General features: G+C 40.3%; 1 protein-coding gene and 1 gene segment (V, D, J or C); both read left to right on the top strand.

Annotated features, from left to right (window-relative positions):
• Window positions 1-18,257, top strand: part of LOC141556155 (immunoglobulin lambda variable 9-49-like) — a 1,090,947-nt gene that overhangs the window by 963,519 nt on the left and 109,171 nt on the right.
• Window positions 8,147-18,257, top strand: part of LOC141556192 (immunoglobulin lambda-1 light chain-like) — a 26,114-nt gene continuing 16,003 nt past the window's right edge. Inside the window, exons 1-2 of the mRNA XM_074289915.1 lie at window positions 8,147-8,228; window positions 8,380-8,698. Coding sequence (XP_074146016.1) covers window positions 8,183-8,228; window positions 8,380-8,698 — 365 coding nt within the window. The 5' untranslated portion in view covers window positions 8,147-8,182. The remainder of the gene's footprint in view (window positions 8,229-8,379; window positions 8,699-18,257) is intronic.

The following is an 18,257-nucleotide window of genomic DNA, read 5'->3' as shown; positions in this document are numbered from 1 at the left end:
AGCTTTAATAATTTATGAAGGATAAATAGAAATAAGTATAAAACATGCCAAAGGTTGATGTCTTAAAATTTTTAAAATACTAAATATTTCTTATTAAAATTCAAGATAATCACCATCTTTTGCTATACTTCATTGCTCCAGTCAATTTTCTTTTCTTTTTTAAAATTAATTTTATAATTATAACATTTTTGACAGTACATATGCATAGGTAATTTTTTACAACATTATCCCTTGTACTCCCTTCTGTTCTGAATTTTCCCCACCTTCCCTCCACCCCCTCCCCTGGATGGCAGGCATTCCCATACACATTAAATATGTTATAGTATATCCTAGATACAATATATATGTGCAGAACAGAATTTTTGTTGTTGTTGTTGTTGTTGCAAAGAAAGAATTGGATTCGGAAAGTAAAAATAACCTGGGAAGAAAAACAAAAAATGCAAAGAGTTTACATTCATTTCCCAGTGTTCCTTCTCTGGGTGTAGCTGATTCTGTCCATCAATTGGAATTGAATTAGATCTTCTCTATGTTGAAGATATCCACTTCCATCACAGTACATCCTCATACAGTATTGTTGTTGAAGTGCATAATGATCTCCTAGTTCTGCTCATTTCACTCAGCATCAGTTGATGTAAGTCTCTCCAAGCCTCTCTGTAGTCATCTTGCTGGTTATTTCTTAAAGAAAAATAATATTCCATAACATTCATATATCACAATTTACCCAACCATTCTCCAATTGATGGACATCCATTCATTTTCCAGTTCCTAGCCACTATGAAAAGGGCTGCCACAAACATTCTTGCACATACAGGTCCCTTTCCCTTCTTTAGTATTTCCTTGGGATATAAGCCCAGTAGTAGCACTGCTGGATCAAAGGGTATGCACAGTTTGATAACTTTTTGGGCATAATTCCAGATTGCTCTCCAGAATGGTTGGATTCTTTCACAACTCCACCAACAATGCATCAGTGTCCCGTTTTCCCACATCCCCTCCAACATTCATCATTATTTGTTCCTGTCATCTTAGCCAATCTGACAGGTGTGTAATGATACCTCAGAGTTGTCTTAATTTGCATTTCTCTGATCAATTTCTCTGATTTGGAACACTCTTTCATATGAGTGGAAATAGTTTTAATTTCATCATCTGAAAATTGTCTGTTCATATCCTTTGACCATTTATCAATTGGAGAATGGCTTGATTTCTTATAAATTAGAGTCAATTCTCTGTATGTTTTCAAGATGAGGCCTTTATCAGAATCTTTAACTGTGAAAATGTTTTCCCAGTTTGTTATTTCCCTTCTAATCTTGTTTGCATTAGTTTTGCTTGTACAAAAGCTTATTAATTTGATGTAATCAAAATTTTCTATTTTGTGATCAATAATGATCTCTAGTTCTCCTTTGGTCCCAAATTTCTTCCTCCTCCACAAGTCTGAGAGGTAAACTATCCTATGTTCCTCTAATTTATTTCTGATCTTGTTCTTCATGCCTAAATCTTGGACCCATTTTGATCTTATCTTACTATGTGGGTGTTAAGTGTGGGTCCATGCCTAGTTTCTGCCATACTAATTTCAAGTTTTTCCAGCAGTTTTTGTCAAATAATGAATTCTTATCCCAAAAGTTGAGATCTTTGGATTTGTCAAACACTAGATTGCTATTTTTATTCACTATCTTGCCCTATGAACCTAACTAGTCTATTTCTTAGCCAATACCAAATGGTTTTGGTGACTGCTGCTTTATAATATAGTTTTATATCAGGTTCAGCTAGGCGAACTTCATTTGATTTTTTTTCATTAATTCCCTTGAAATTCTCGACCTTTTGTTCTTCCATATGAATTTTGTTGTTATTTTTTCTAGGTCATTAAAATAGTTTCTTGGAAATCTGATTGGTATAGCACTAAATAAATAGGTTAGTTTAGGGAGTATTGTCATCTTTATTATATTCACTTGAAGGGGCAGCTAGGTGGCGCAGTGGATAGAGCACCAGCCCTGAATTCAGGAGAACCCGAGTTCAAATCTGGTCTCAGACACTTAACACGTCTTAGCTGTGTGACCCTGGGCAAGTCACTTAACCCCAGCCTCAAAAAAAAAAAAAAAAAGAAAATTATATTCACTCGACCTTTCCAAGAGCACTGAATGTCTTTCCAATTATTTAAATCTGACTTTATTTTTGTGGCAAGTGTTTTGTAATTTTGCTCATATAATTCCTGACTTTTCTTTGGTAGATGGATTCCCAAATACTTTATACTCTCAACAGTTGTTTTGAATGGAATTTCTCTTTGTATCTCTTGCTGTTGCATTTTGTTGGTGATGTATAAAAATGCTGAGGATTTATGTGGATTTGTTTTGTATCCTGCAACTTTGCTAAAATTATGAATTATTTCTAATAGCTTTTAAGCAGAGTTTTTGGTGTTCTCTAAGTATACCATCATATCATCTGCAAAGATCTATTGCCATTACATGTTTTGTTTGCTGACGGTTTTAAATATATGCTCCTGGTTATTTTAAGGAATAGTCCATTTATTTCTATACTCTCAACTGTTTTTAGTAGGATGGATGTTGTATTTTATCAAATACTTTTTCTGCATCTATTGAGATGATCATATGGTTTTTATTAATATAGTCAATTATGCTAATGGTTTTTCTAATATTGAACCAGCCCTTCATTCCTGGTAAAAATCCCACTTGGTCATAGTGTATTATCCTGGGGATGATTTTCTGTAGTCTTTTTGCTAATACTTTATTTAAAATTTTAGCATCAATATTCTCTGTTTTTAACTTACCTGGTTTAGGTATCAGTACCATGTCTGTGTCATAAAAGGAATTTGGTAGGACTTCTTCAATCCCTATTTTTTCGAGTAGTTTATATGGCATTGGAGTTAATTGTTCTTTAAATGTTTGGTAGAATTCACATGTAAATCCATCTGGTCCGGAGATTTTTTCTTAGGGAGTTGGTTAATAACTTGTTCTATTTCTTTTTTTGAAATGGGACTATTTAGACTATTTACTTCTTCCTCTGTTAATCTGTGCTCCAGTCAATTTTCAGACTTCATAAAACCTTTCATCACCTGTTGCTCAGTGACTGAGAAGATGTCATATGTAATCCCAGCCTCAAGATTAGCCCTGTAAAGAGGATGACTCCCTAGGATCAAATATACAATCCATTAGTTTTTCAAAGTCCTTCAAAGCCCTTCCGCTCTTCTTGTATTTAACTCCCCAAAATGTACTCTTCAATCCAGTGGTATTAGCCTCCTGTTTCATGAAGCAAACATGTCATCTCTCAAATCCAAGCATTCTTACTCATCATCCCCCATACCTAGAATGCTCTGCCTCCCTAATTCTGTGCACTGGCTATTTTGGTATCTTTTACTTTTTAACTGAAATCTATGGGAAGCCTTCTCCAACTCTTTTAATTAGAATGTCATTTCTCTGACAACGTTTTTTCTTATTTATTCTGGAGTTAGTTTGCTTTGTCTATATTTATTTGAATGTGTTTTTTTCCATAATTAGATTGTAAGTTCTTTGATGGCAGATATTATCTTTTTCCTTTTTTTTTTTGACTCCACTCCACTTGTATCACCTGTGCTTAGCACAGTACCTGACAAACTTTTCTTGTTTGTTCAGTCATGTAACACTGTTGATGAGTACATGGATTGTAGCACACCAGGTCCTTCTAGCTTTGACCAACTTTTAAAGATTATACAAACTCATATTTGTTGCTTCTGTGACCCTAAATGTCCATCTTCTCTTCTGCCATTCCTATTCTCCTTTTCTCTTCAATGTCTCCCAGTATCAGTTCTTTTCCAATGAGTTCTTCTTTTCATTGGTCAAAATATATGAGATTCAATTTCAGTTTTTGACCTTCCAATGTAGTCTGAAGTATTTACTCAAAAATTGACTGATTTGATCTCCTTGCTGTTCAAGGAATTTCTTTTTTTTTTTTTTTAAGGAAATTTTATATCTATATCAATCTTGATCTATATCTATCTATATAGATATATGTTATGGGCCAGAACTTGAAACAAGGTGCTAAGTCAATGGAAGTGATAGAGACAATAGTTATTTAATTTAGCATGGTTCAGTATAATTGATTTAATCCTACAAAGAGATGTTTTGGGCCAGAACTTGAAACAAGGTGCTAAGTCAGTGGAAGTGATAGAGACAATAGTTATTTATTTAATTTAGCATGGTTCAGTATAATTGATTTAATCCTACAAAGAGATGTTTTGGGCCAGAACTTGAAACAAGGTGCTAAGTCAGTGGAAGTGATAGAGACAATAGTTATTTAATTTAGCATGGTTCAGTATAATTGATTTAATCCTACAAAGAGATGTTTTGGGCCAGAACTTGAAACAAGGTGCTAAGTCAGTGGAAGTGATAGAGACAATAGTTATTTAATTTAGCATGGTTCAGTATAATTGATTTAATCCTACAAAGAGATGTTTTGGGCCAGAACTTGAAACAAGGTGCTAAGTCAGTGGAAGTGATAGAGACAATAGTTATTTAATTTAGCATGGTTCAGTATAATTGATTTAATCTTACAAAGAGATGTTTTGGGCCAGAACTTGAAACAAGGTACTAAATAGAATTGAGGAGACAGTGATTAAATCTAGTTTAGCACTGACATAATCCTACAATAAATAATAGTTTCCTAGTGATGTAATGACTGGTGTATACTCTGTGTGGAACATATAAGGAGGAGCTGTCAGGGCCAGAAAGGACAAGGGCACTAGAAACTTCCTGAGGCTGAGACAGATTGATTCCATCTCCCACCTTTGTTGTGGCTGGAGGCTGAAGTACAAACCTTTGGATTTGGAGACATTGAAAGGGAGCAAGAGGAAGAAGCTGGCAGAGGCAAAGGAATAGTGGCAGGAGCCCTCGGAACCAAGGACAGAGATAGGCCTCTATTAAAGCTAACCAGGAAGGACAGAGCCAAGATGGGGGAGAAGCTAGACAGAACTTTCTAAGCTCTCTAAGTCCCTTTCTACCAAGTATTTAATTCAGCCTCAAAGAACACACAAATTGGTGAATCTCCAGTGGTTCCTTTCAGTAGCCAGATGCTTCAAAGACAGATTTCAAGTGAGCTCTCCTGCTATAGTGCCCAGCGGAGTTATCTGAACTCTTGGACGATGGGTTTGGAAGAGATCTCAAGGGTGTCCCAGAGAGCTCCTCGTGGCTGCCCTCTTGTCCCTAAACCCAGAGAACCACAGTCCCCTTTGTGGTCCACAGATTGTCTGGACAAACCTGGTGGAGACACTCACTAGCCTTATCCTTGCTGGGCTTGGGGTCTCCAGCTCTGTGGAGCTAGAGGGGAGAACCAAGGAGAATAGAATGACAGAAATGGGGGGAAGGGCTCTCAATTATGCATCAGGGGTGAAAAAGTCTGGATTGGGGATCTCCCACCATTCCCTGGACCTGCCATTGACTATGTGGCCACCAGAGGGCGATGTTGGCAAGAGTTTGGGCATTGAGTCGGACTTGAAATGCCCCTGGGACTCTTGGCCCCTGAGCTCCTGGTCTTCTGCTCTGTGGCCTGTGAAGGATCAGATGATGATTCCTGGCCGGCCCCTCATAGAGAGCTCAGGGCACATAGAGCTCTGCCCCGCCCAGCACCCCATTCCTTTAGGGGATAATTCAGAATGTATTCAGACCAGGTACCAGGCAACTTGCCAGGTCCTGGGGAAATAGTAACTAAAAGGAAGCCATCTCTGTTTTCCACGGACTTCCTGTCTCTTAGAGGGATCCTAAACTTGGAGGAACAACAGAGAGGAATGCCAGGAGGTTGGGGAGGAGGCCGCTCCCTTATCCTGGTGACGGGGATAGGCAAAGGCCTCCCACACTCGCCGCTGCCCCCCCATCTCACTGCGTTCTCAGATCTCTGTCAGATGGCTGAGGGTGGGTGTGAGCTCAGGCCCTGAGGGATGGCCAGCATTGAGTATTTATCACAACACAGTGACACTTGTTAAGTCATATTAGCCTCACCGCCTGCCCTGGGAGGTAGAGGCCATTTTTTCTCATTTTACAAGAGAACTGAGACCCACACAGGTTAGAGGCTCCCAGAGTTCCACTGTGCCCTCGCCGCAGTGAGAGCCGTAACCCCTGCATAACTATACCCAGGATGGGACCCAGCAGAGTAAGGATGATCTCAGGGGAACTGAGTCCCAGAATGAGCTGAGGCTGGAGAAGAAGCAAAGGAAAAGGGAAAGACAGATCAGATGAGGGACAGGACCAGTGCTGAGGCTAGAAGGGAAGATGATATCTGATGTCAGAGAAGTAGAAAAGATGGGCTCTTCCTTCCTTCCTTACTCCTTTCCCTCCCTCCCTCCTTTCCTCCCCCTTTCCTTCATTCCTTGCCTCCCTCCATCTTCCCCTCCTTCATTTCTTTGTCCCTTCCTTCTTTCCTTCCTTCTGGCCTTCCTTCCCTCTCTCCCTACTTTTCTTTTTTCCTTCTCTCTAAAAAACACAATTGCTGAAATTCCACCTTTCTTACAGCATTTCTCATCACATCCCTTTGGAGTTCCCTCTCTCCCATACACATCTCAATTATTTCTTCCTTCAGGATGGAAAAAAGGGGGTCCCCCATAAGAATGATCTGGGGGGTGAAGCCCCAGGTTGAGCAGAGACTGGAAGGACTTCCTCAGGCCTCTGAGGTTCAGCATGTGTCCTAGATCTGGGGCTGAGTCATCTCCCCCACTCTGATGAGGCAGTTTCGGGCCCAGAGAGAACGCTGATTTGCCCCCCACCCTGGGTTGAAGCCTCATTCCCAGAAATTCCAGAATAAGAAGGTCTAAGAGTATTCCCTAAATGCCAGTATCAGGCTCACCTGCCGTGTGGGACAGTAGTGACACAAAAACAATCAGAGACCCTTCAAGTAAGAAAAAGCAAAAGGGGCTTATTGTGATCTGGGGAGAAAGGGCATCTCCTCTAGGAGAAGGTGTTTGTCAGGAAAAGGAGTGCAAAGTAAAACCTGCAAAACATTGGATGAAATAAGCTGAACACAGAAGCCTCCCTTCTCCCTCCCCTGCCTTTGCTCCCATTGATTGGGGAAGCCCAAGCCTTCATTTTAACTTCAGAAATCTATTCCAGAAATAAAAGAATAAATTGCTTTTAAAAGACGTCCTTAAATGCTAATTAAAAGGTGGTGGAAACAGGAGGAGAGGAAGATCTGCAGCGTTTTTAGGTCTAACTCTACTTGTTATTATCAAGTCTCAAGTCACCATTAAGGCAGATTTCACACTATATTCCCAGGAAAGTTCCTTCACTCAGTGGATCACATACACCTGCTGATCTCCTCTTTTCTTAAATAAAAATTAATCAAAAGTAAAAGAATAAAGAATTCAATATATTGTCTTAAAGCTTTCCACACCTCTGTCTCCCAAGACTCTCAGGTTCCCTCTGGGAGGGCTTCTGGGGAACCTGCTCCGAACCTCGAGGCCCCCTGGGTTGAGTCAATGAAAGCCAAAGGTGGAAGGGACCAAAGACCACCTCCCTCATTGTACAAATGGGCAAGGGAGGCCCAGAGGGAGGCTGGGCCTGCCTTCCTTCCTGTACAGCCTCTTAGGAGGCCAGAGCAGCAGAAGCCCTAGACGCTTGGGGGCAGAGGATTTGCCCACTTGCTTATCTAGCAATGGGAAAGAGGGCACATGACAGGGGGCTTATAGAGGTGGGGGGGTGGAGCAGTCCTCATTCCAAGGGGTTTTGAAATCTCCAGAGGCACAGGCACAGGGGGAGGGCAAGGAAGCCTGGCTGCCTCCAAAGCAGTTCCCGGGGGAACTCAGTAGGAGGAGGAGGGGGCTGGCTTGGGGAATGGAGGTTCCATGGTGAGAAGGCCCCAAGGCACGAGGAAGGTCCAGGGTGGGAGAACAGCTTGGTTAGAGGAGAAAAGTCCTGGAGCTTCAGACCCAGAGCCTGAGGAGGAATGAATCTGACCCAGGATCCCAGAGTCTCCCAAGAGGGAATTACCTCTGGGCTAGGATGACCCCACACCTGTTCCCTAACCCCAGGTGCACCTAGGGTCAGCAGCCAGTACCTGAGGCTCCTCCCCCAGGCCTCCAGAGCAGCAGCAATTTGCATGGGGCTGCCCTCCTCCTGGCAGGACCTGGGTTGGTCTTAAGGGAGCCCTGGGGGAGCCCAGCCCCAACTGTGGAACCTCAGGACCCAGGGTTCCTCAGGGAGGAAGCTTGACCATGGCTTGGATCCCTCTGCTGTTCCCACTGCTCATTGGCAGCACAGGTGAGGCTTTCCAGGCCTGCTCCCTGTGGCTCCATCCCCATGGTGGCCCAGGCCAGCTTGGTCCTGCTCTGAGCTCACCCTGAGCCTTCCAGAGGCAGCATCCCTTGGGGTAGAGAGGCCCTGCCTCTTACCGTGTCTTGTTTCCTTACAGCTCCTGGGGCCGCCTATGTGCTGACACAGCCATCTTCAATGTCCAAGACCTTGGGGGAGACGGCCACCATCCCCTGTTCTGGGAATGGTATTGGTAGTAAAAATGTTCACTGGTATCAGCAGAAAGCTGGCCAGGCCCCTGGGGTGGTGATTTACAATGATAACAGCAGGCCCTCATGGATTCCTGACCGGTTCTCTGGGGCCAACTCAGGGGACAGGGCCACCCTGACCATCTCAGGCCTCCAGGCTGAGGATGAGGCTCATTATTACTGTCAAGTGTGGGATAGTAATAGCTCACAGTGGTACAGAGTGATGGGGAAGTGAGACAAAAACCCCTGCCAGAGCCTGCTCTCATGGGCCCTCCCATGGGCTGCAGAATGGGGTCTGGGGAGCACAGGACAGAAGTACCTTCTACCAAAGGCCTCCTTTTCCCCTCTTCCCTCCCTGCCCTTCTGTCTGGGCGGCCCCATTTCTCTCCCTCTCTAAGACTCCTTGCCCAGCCAGGGCCTCATCTCTTTGTCTAAATGCTCCCCTCTCATTACTTGAGCTCTTTTGCCCCACCCACCCCTAAAAGATGGCAAAGTATTGAAGAAACCCTTTGAACCTCTTCCAAACTCCCTTCCAAATAACTAGAATTCCCCCTCAGAAAATGACTTCTTAAAATTTACAATTCAACAAGGCTAAGCTAATGACTCCATGAGACATCAACATTTCATTAAAACTAAAAGTATAAAATTTCTCATTAGAGAAAATGATTGACCTAGAACACAGATCCAGGAGAGATAATATAAAAATTACTGGACTACTTGAAAGCCATGATCCCCAAACAAGCTGTTCAACATTTTTTTTTCAGTAATGAATTTATTAGGACCTCTTCCTCTATGCTGAAAATTTTTGCATCCAACACTGTTTAGAGTTGTCACCAAGACCTCTGCTTCTGTTAGTGTCATATTTAAAACATTAAAAATGACTAATGTTGGGGCAGCTAGGTGGCGCAGTGGATAGAGCACCAGCCCTGAATTCAGGAGGCCCTGAGTTCAAATCTGGTCTCAGACACTTAACACTTCCTAGTTATGTGACCCTGGGCAAGTCACTTAACCCCAGCCTCAGGGGAAAAAAAAGAAAGAAAGAAAGAAAGAAAACTACCTTGAAAGAGCAAATAGAAAATTAAAAGAATCCAGTGTTCACTGGCTAAAAGATTTCTCAAAAAGAAAACTTCCCAGAACATCCTAACCAAATTCCAGAAGTCACAATTCAAGGAGAAATTATTGCAAGCAACCAAAAGGAAATAATTCTCTGATTCTAGGGCTACAATCAGCATTATACACAACTTGGCAGCTTCCACATTAAAAACTCAGAGAGCTTAAATGTGATATATGATAATGAAGAGAGGAAGGATTACAACTAAAAATCATCAATCCAACAAAATCAAATATAATCTTTTTGGATGAAAAAAATTGCTATAGAATGAAATTATGCACTTTCAGGCATTACTAATTAAAAGACTCTAACACAGGATCTAGCAGCGTCCACATTAAAAGAACGCAGGGCCTGGAACATGATATTCCGAAAGGCTAAGGAACTTGGTATGCAGCCAAGAGTGACTTACCCAGCAAGAATGAGCATCATTTTCCAGGGAAGAAGATGGACATTTAACGAAATAAATGAATTCCATCTATTTTTGATGAAAAAACCAGACCTACATAAAAGGTTTGATCTTCAAATACAGAACTCAAGAGACTTCTAAAAAAGGTAAAAAGAAATCTTGAGAACTATACTTCTGTCAAAAAAATATGTAAAGAACATATGTACAATTTGTCTTAGAAACTAGAGGTGGAAAGGAGATTATATCATAAAAAAGTATAAAGTGGTGGTACTATATCTCATGAAGAGGCAAAGGTAACCTATTATATCTGAGAGAAAGAAAGGAGGGAGATGAACATAGCGTGTATCAATAGACATATTCGATTTATGGTGAAACTTCTTCCACTTCATTGAAAAGTGAAAGGGAAGGAGTAAGCTAAGGGGAAGGGTATACAGTAATTTCGAGGAAAAGGGATAAAATAAGGGGAGGATCTTTAAGGTGGGGGAGGGATCCTAAAAAGGGAGGGCTGTGAAAAGCAAGTGGTGTTTACCAGTTTAATACTGGATAGGAGGGTAAAAGGGAAGGAAAGGGGAAAAGCATAAGCAGGGGTTAATAGGGATGGCAAGCAATATAGAATTAGTCCTTCTAACCATAAATGTGAATGGGGCAAACTGCCTCATAAAGAGGAAGCAGTTAGCAGACTGGATTAAAAGTCAGAATCCTACTATATGTTGTTTACAGGAAACACACCTGAAACAGGATGAGACATTCAAACTAAAAGTAAAAGGGTGGAGCAGAATCTATTATGCTTCAGGCAAAACCAAAAAAGCAGGAGTAGCCATCCTCATCTCAGATCAAGCAAAAACAAAAATTGATCTAATTAAAAGAGATAAGGAAGGGCTTTATATCCTGCTAAAGGGAAGCATCAATAGTGAAGCCGTATCAATATTAAACATGTATGCACCAAGTGGTGCAGCATCTAAATTCTTAAAAGAGAAATTAAGAGAGCTGCAAGAGGAAATAGATAGCAAAACTATAATAGCGGGAGATCTCAACCTTGCACTATCAGAATTAGATAAATCAAACCACAAAATAAATAAGAAAGAAGTCAAAGAGGTAAATAGAATACTAGAAAAGTTTGATATGATAGATCTTTGGCGAAAGCTAAATGGAGACAGAAAGGAATATACTTTCTTCTCAGCAGTTCATGGAACCTATACAAAAATTGATCATATACTAGGGCATAAAAACCTCAAAATCAAATGCAGTAAGGCAGAAATAGTAAATGCATCCTTTTCAGACCATAATGCAATCAAAATAACATTTAATAAAAAGCCAGGGGAAAATAGACCAAAAAATAATTGGAAACTAAATAATCTTATACTAAAGAATGATTGGGTAAAACAGCAAATCATAGACATAATTAATAACTTCACCCAAGAAAATGACAATAATGAGACATCATACCAAAATGTGTGGGATACAGCCAAAGCAGTAATTAGGGGAAGTTTTATATCTCTACAGGCCTACTTGCATAAAATAGAGAAAGAGAGGGCCAACGAATTGGGTTTACAACTAAAATTGCTAGAAAAGGAACAAATTAAAAACCCCCAGACAAACACAAAACTTGAAATTCAAAAAATAAAAGGTGAGATTAATAAAATTGAAAGTAAAAAAACTATTGAATTAATTAATAAAACTAAGAGTTGGTTTTATGAAAAAACCAACAAAATAGACAAACCCTTAGTAAACCTGATTAAAAAAAGGAAAGAGAAAAAGCAAATTGATAGTCTTGAAAATGAAAAGGGTGAACTCACCACTAATGAAGAGGAAATTAGAACAATAGTTAGGAGCTACTTTGCTCAACTTTATGCCGATAAATTCGATAACTTAAATGAAATGGAAGAATACCTTCAAAAATATAGCTTGCCCAGATTAACAGAGGAAGAAGTAAGTAGTCTAAATAGTCCCATCTCAGAAAAAGAAATAGACCAAGCTATTAACCAACTTCCTAAGAAAAAGTCCCCAGGACCAGATGGATTTACAGGTGAATTCTACCAAACATTTAAAGAACAACTAACTCCAATGCTATGTAAACTATTTGAAAAAATAGGGATTGAAGGAGTCCTACCAAATTCCTTCTATGACACAGACATGGTACTGATACTTAAACCAGGTAGATCGAAAACTGAGAAAGAAAACTATAGACCAATTTCCTTAATGAATATTGATGCTAAAATCTTAAATAAGATATTAGCAAATAGACTTCAGAAAATCATCCCCAGAATAATACACTATGACCAAGTGGGATTTATACCAGGAATGCAGGGCTGGTTTAATATTAGGAAAACTATTAGTATAATTGACCATATTAATAATCAAATTAATAAAAACCATATGATCATCTCAATAGATGCAGAAAAGGCATTTGATAAAATCCAACATCCATTCCTACTAAAAACGCTTGAGAGTATAGGAATAAATGGACTATTCCTTAAAATAATAAGGAGCATATATTTAAAACCTTCAGTAAACATCATATGTAATGGTGATAAACTAGAACCTTTCCCTGTTAGATCAGGAGTGAAACAAGGTTGCCCACTATCACCATTACTATTCAATATAGTACTAGAAACTCTAGCCTTGGCAATAAGAGCCGAGAAAGAGATCCAAGGAATTAGAGTAGGAAATGAAGAAATCAAATTGTCACTTTTCGCAGATGACATGATGGTATACTTAGAGAACCCCAAAGACTCTGCTAAAAAGCTATTAGAAATAATTCAGAATTTTAGCAAAGTCGCAGGATACAAAATAAATCCACATAAATCCTCAGGATTTTTATACATTACCAACACAATCCAACAGCAAGAGATACAAAGAGAAATTCCATTCAAAATAACAGTCGATAGTATCAAATATTTGGGAATATATCTACCAAAGGAGAGTCAGGAATTATATGAGCAAAATTACAAAACACTTGCCACAAAAATAAAGTCAGATTTAAATAATTGGAAAGACATTCAATGTTCTTGGATAGGCCGAGCGAATATAATAAAGATGACAATACTCCCCAAACTAATCTATTTATTTAGTGCTATACCAATCAGACTCCCAAGAAACTATTTTAATGACCTAGAAAAAATAACAACAAAATTCATATGGAAGAATAAAAGGTCGAGAATTGCAAGGGAACTAATGAAAAAAAAGTCAGAGGAAGGTGGTCTAAGTGTACCAGATTTAAAGCTATATTATAAAGCAACAGTCACCAAAACCATTTGGTATTGGCTAAGAAATAGACTAGTTGATCAGTGGCATAGGTTAGGTTCACAGGACAAGATAGTGAATAAAAATAGCAATCTAATCTTTGACAAACCCAAAGATCCCAAATTTTGGGATAAGAATTCATTATTTGACAAAAACTGCTGGGAAAACTGGAAATTAGTATGGCAGAAACTAGGCATGGACCCACATTTAACACCACATACTAAGATTAGATCAAAATGGGTCCAAGATTTAGGCATAAAGAACGAAATCATAAATAAATTGGAGGAACATGGGATGGTTTACCTCTCAGACTTGTGGAGGAGGAAGGAGTTTGTGTCCAAGGGAGAACTAGAGACCATTATTGATCACAAAATAGAACATTTTGATTACACCAAATTAAAAAGTTTCTGCACAAACAAAACTAATGCAAACAAGATTAGAAGGGAAGTAACAAATTGGGAAAAAATTTTTACAGTTAAAGGTTCTGATAAAGGCCTCATCTCCAAAATATACAGAGAATTGACTTTAATCTATAAGAAATCAAGCCATTCTCCAATTGATAAATGGTCAAAGGATATGAACAGACAATTTTCAGATGATGAAATTAAAACTATTTCCACTCATATGAAAGAGTGTTCCAAATCACTATTGATCAGAGAAATGCAAATTAAGACAACTCTGAGGTATCATTACACACCTGTCAGATTGGCTAAGATGACAGGAACAAATAACGATGAATGTTGGAGGGGCTGTGGGAAAACTGGGACACTGATGCATTGTTGGTGGAGTTGTGAAAGAATCCAACCATTCTGGAGAGCAATCCGGAATTATGCCCAAAAAGTTATCAAAATGTGCATACCCTTTGACCCAGCCATACTACTACTGGGCTTATACCCCAAGGAACTACTAGAGAAGGGAAAGGGTCCTGTATGTGCCAAAATGTTTGTGGCAGCCCTTTTCATAGTGGCTAGAAGCTGGAAGATGAATGGATGTCCATCAATTGGAGAATGGTTGGGTAAACTATGGTATATGAATGTTATGGAATATTATTGTTCTATAAGAAATGACCAACAGGAGAAATATAGAGAGGCTTGGAGAGACTTACATCAACTGATGCTGAGTGAAACGAGCAGAACCAGAAGATCATTATACACTTCAACAATGATACTGTACGAGGATGTATGCTGATGGAAGTGGATTTCTTCAACATAGAGAAGAGCTAATCCAATTCCAATTGATTAATGATGGAAAGAACCAGCTACATCCAGAAAAGGAACAATGGGAAATGAATGTAAACTGTTATTTTTACCTTCTGAATCCAATTCTTCCTGTGCAACAAAAAATTCGGTTCTACACACATATATTGTATCTAAATTATACTGTAATATATTTAACATATATAAGACTGCTTGCCATCTGGGGGAGGGGTTTGGGGGAGGAAGGGAAAAAATCTGAATAGAAGTAAGTGCAAGGGATAATGTTGTAAAAAATTACCCATGCATATGTACTGTCAAAAAATGTTATAATTATAAAATAAAATAAAAATAAATTAAAAAAAAAAAAAACTAATTAAAAGACTCTTAGAGCTGAATTTAAAAAAAATCTAATTTCCATGTACAAGACTCCAAGAAACATAAAATATTTAAAAAAGAAAAAAGGAGAAAGAAAACTTAAGGAATTTGGTCAAATTAAACTATTTTTATCATCATATGGCAAGATAGTAATTATGACTCCAGTAGGTTCATGTGGTTGTGGGTAAAGCTAAATAAAATTAAAGCTAAGTAAAATAAGGTCAAGCAAGCTAAATAAAGTTAAGTTTTGTTTTGTTTGCTCCAACCATATATAGGTGATATATTTGTCACAAAAGCACAATTGTCATTTAGGAAGTGAGTACTTTTAAAAATTTAGGATTATTAAAGCCCGAAGCCTTTTCATTGGATAGTGTCTGGTTTCTGTGGGTCATATCATTTCCTGTAACTTCACTAACTTCTTGTCCCTTCCTGAATCTCAGGGTTCAAGACCTGATCTTTTGGCTCTGAAAATAGGGCTCATGTGACTTGGTCTCAAACTGAGAAAACTCCATATCCTGATAGTTCATTCCCTCTGGTATTGGAAGAACGTGAGAGTGAATTATTGCTATTGCCAAATGAACATTTCTGGGGGGACTTGCAATGCTTTACAGGAGTCCTTTACCTCTGGAGATCAGTCAGCTTGCCTCTCATGGCAAGGGGAAAGATTCCAACATCTAGGGATTGTAGTGTCCCATACCTGAGTCTGGAACTCATCTCTGACAGTTTCTCTGATGAGTGTACCCCAAACAAACCTCGGGTGGTATTTGTGGAGGCAGCACTCTCCAACCTGCTTTGCCTGGGAACTGAGTGGGCACCTGTGCACTGACCCACTTGGCTATAGCTTTTACCCTGACATTTGATGAAGAAAGTAAGACTGAATCAGAAAGAACTAAGTGCAGTACAATAACTGGTGAATTCAAGGCTAGAAAGCCAGCTCTGGATCTGGGTCCTTCCTACTCTGGTGAGTAAATATTAGTGGGTGAATTACAGCAGAGGGGCAGTGAAAGGAACAGAATAGTCAGATGCCACTAAGCAGAATGGCTTGGGGAAATAGCATGGCTTTAGGATGGTTGTTGTCAGGAAGAGGAGGAACATGTGTTATAATTGGAAGTAGTTTCACTCCTAGTACAGCCCTATTAGAAGAATTAGCAGAGAAGTCAGGGATTATCCATCTTGTGTAGAGATGTGTGGGAGAGGTCGGGTGCAAGACCCCCTTCCCAATCCAATGAACTAATCAGAGACATCATTAGGTACACAGAGAAAACATTCATTTAATCCCTGCAGGGAGAGGCCCAGACACACACCTGGGAGCCATCCCAACTCCTGCCATGTGCTCCTGGAGCCTGGCCAGCTTCCGGCTTGTCCAGTGTTTAAAAGCAAAAATCTCAAGCCTTCTCATTGAATACACGATCAGGAAGCAACCATCCATGACCAATGATCACCAATGTTGGCTCCCTCCTAAAAATCATGTCACTTCCTGCAACTTCCTGGATCTCAGGTTCAAAGTTTATTCCTCCAGGGAGTAAATGACCTCCCCAAGGTCTCATTCTGGGAACAGGGATCATGTGACTCAATACTGAGAAATCATTCATCCAATCAGTCCCATTCAGAGATCTGGGCAGAGATTAAAGACTTTTATGAGGTAGGATGTAAAAAATAGCCAAATCTGAGAGGTTTGAAAAAGATGCGGAAACCAAATTATGGAACAGAAAAAGAGGGGGGAAATTGTGAGAAATTGTGCAGAGGCTCAGGACCTGTCCCCAAACTAGGTCCCTCAAAGAGAGAAGTCCTCAAAGTCGGAGCTGCGACTCTTAACATGTATCAGAGGATCTCAGTAGATGTTCTTGCAAGCCTTTGGCTCCATTCCCCATGTCTCAAGTCTACTCCCACTCCCCTCTCCCAGAAGACCACCATGACTCCTCCTTTAGTGAGCAGATTGAGATGGGTGAAGAAGAAAAAGGGATAAGCATTGACCAGGTGTTTATTCCATCCCAGGAAGTCCATGGGGTGTTCAGGAAGGACGTTCACCTCTGCTGTGAGGGTTGCTGAGGGCTTTCCAGGGGTGCTCATTCACATCTGGAGTTCACCTGTCCCCCAATTAGTGAGGATTAAATTACTGAACACATGTCATTGCCTTGTAATAAACATAAATGCAAGCCATCTGTGACTCCCAGCAGCGGTACCATGAGCCGTGGCCACAGCCTCGTGAAACCATCTGGACAGACAGGCCACACCGATGAGAGTAAGTGACTGACCCATCCCTGAATCAGTGATCAGTGGGAAGACTTCTGTCATAATGGATCACTGACGACAATGTGCTCCAATGATGACAGCTGTAGCAGGTTTTGGGGAATGCTTAGAGCTTGGTCAGACATCCAAGATGCCAAGGTCATCGCTTCCATCCTGGGTCATCTCTGGTCATCCAGCCTTCTGTCTCATCCTTGGACCTTGGTGACTCAGAAGAGAGAATAAAGCTGATGACATGTGCAGTGCTGCCTCACTTAAATCCAAGTCACACGAAAGTCAAGACATCCCCCATGATGTCTCCGGCCCTATATCCCAGACAGTGTGCTAAGTGCTTCTGCCTTATATCATCTCACTGATCCCTCAGACAACCCTTAGATATAAGAGCTTTTATTTGTCTCATTTTGCAGTTGTGGAAACTGAGACAAAAAGAGGAAAATATCCAGAATCACATAGGCAGTAAGTTCTGGAGACTGTAGTTGAATCCACAGCCTATTGTTTCCAAACCCTCACTATTCAAGTCATAGTCACCTGTTTCAAGACCATCCATAATAGGGCTTTCCTCAATACTACCACTAAGCCATAAAACCCCCATATTAGTGACAGGAACAACCACATCTCTCTGTCCTTTCCTATAAATTTCCCCTCTTGCTCCTGCTTCTTTGCTAAATCCTTTTGGAACTTAGCCGGCTTCATTTGGCGTTGCAATTTCAATAAACTTTGCCTCTTGGCTTGGATCTGGGTTCAAACTTGCTGATTCTTTCGAGAAGCCTCACCACGTGTGTAATGTCTGGCCTAGCTGTCTGGAGGCCCTCCGAACAAGCCCTGGTCTCGGCAGGAGAGCCAACAATGAGGATCTCTGTCTTGGAGCCTGTCCTCTCCTTCTGTCTCAGCCCTTAAAAATTCTATTATAATTCCATCATTACATCATACCGAATAGGTGTCAACTTGTAGAAATATTACATCACCATGCTAAGTACTAAGTACATGGAGACTAGAGAATCAGTTTCTCATCAGTTCCACTGAGTTAACACCTTGTGGTAAGAATCCTTGTTTCGGGTATTCTTGGCCCTTTACCCACGTGGGTCTGCAGCCCAAAACTTTGGGGTCTCCTTTTGAACCTCAATACTATGTCAAAGGTCATCCTCCCTTCCAGCTTGACCCCTGTCCTCGTCCCAGTTTTGGCTTCTGTCTTTCCCTATGTCCCTTGTCCTT

Source organism: Sminthopsis crassicaudata, chromosome 1, assembly GCF_048593235.1.
Source record: "Sminthopsis crassicaudata isolate SCR6 chromosome 1, ASM4859323v1, whole genome shotgun sequence".
Taxonomy (NCBI): Eukaryota; Metazoa; Chordata; class Mammalia; order Dasyuromorphia; family Dasyuridae; genus Sminthopsis; species Sminthopsis crassicaudata.
This window is presented reverse-complemented; position numbering and strand designations above follow the sequence as displayed.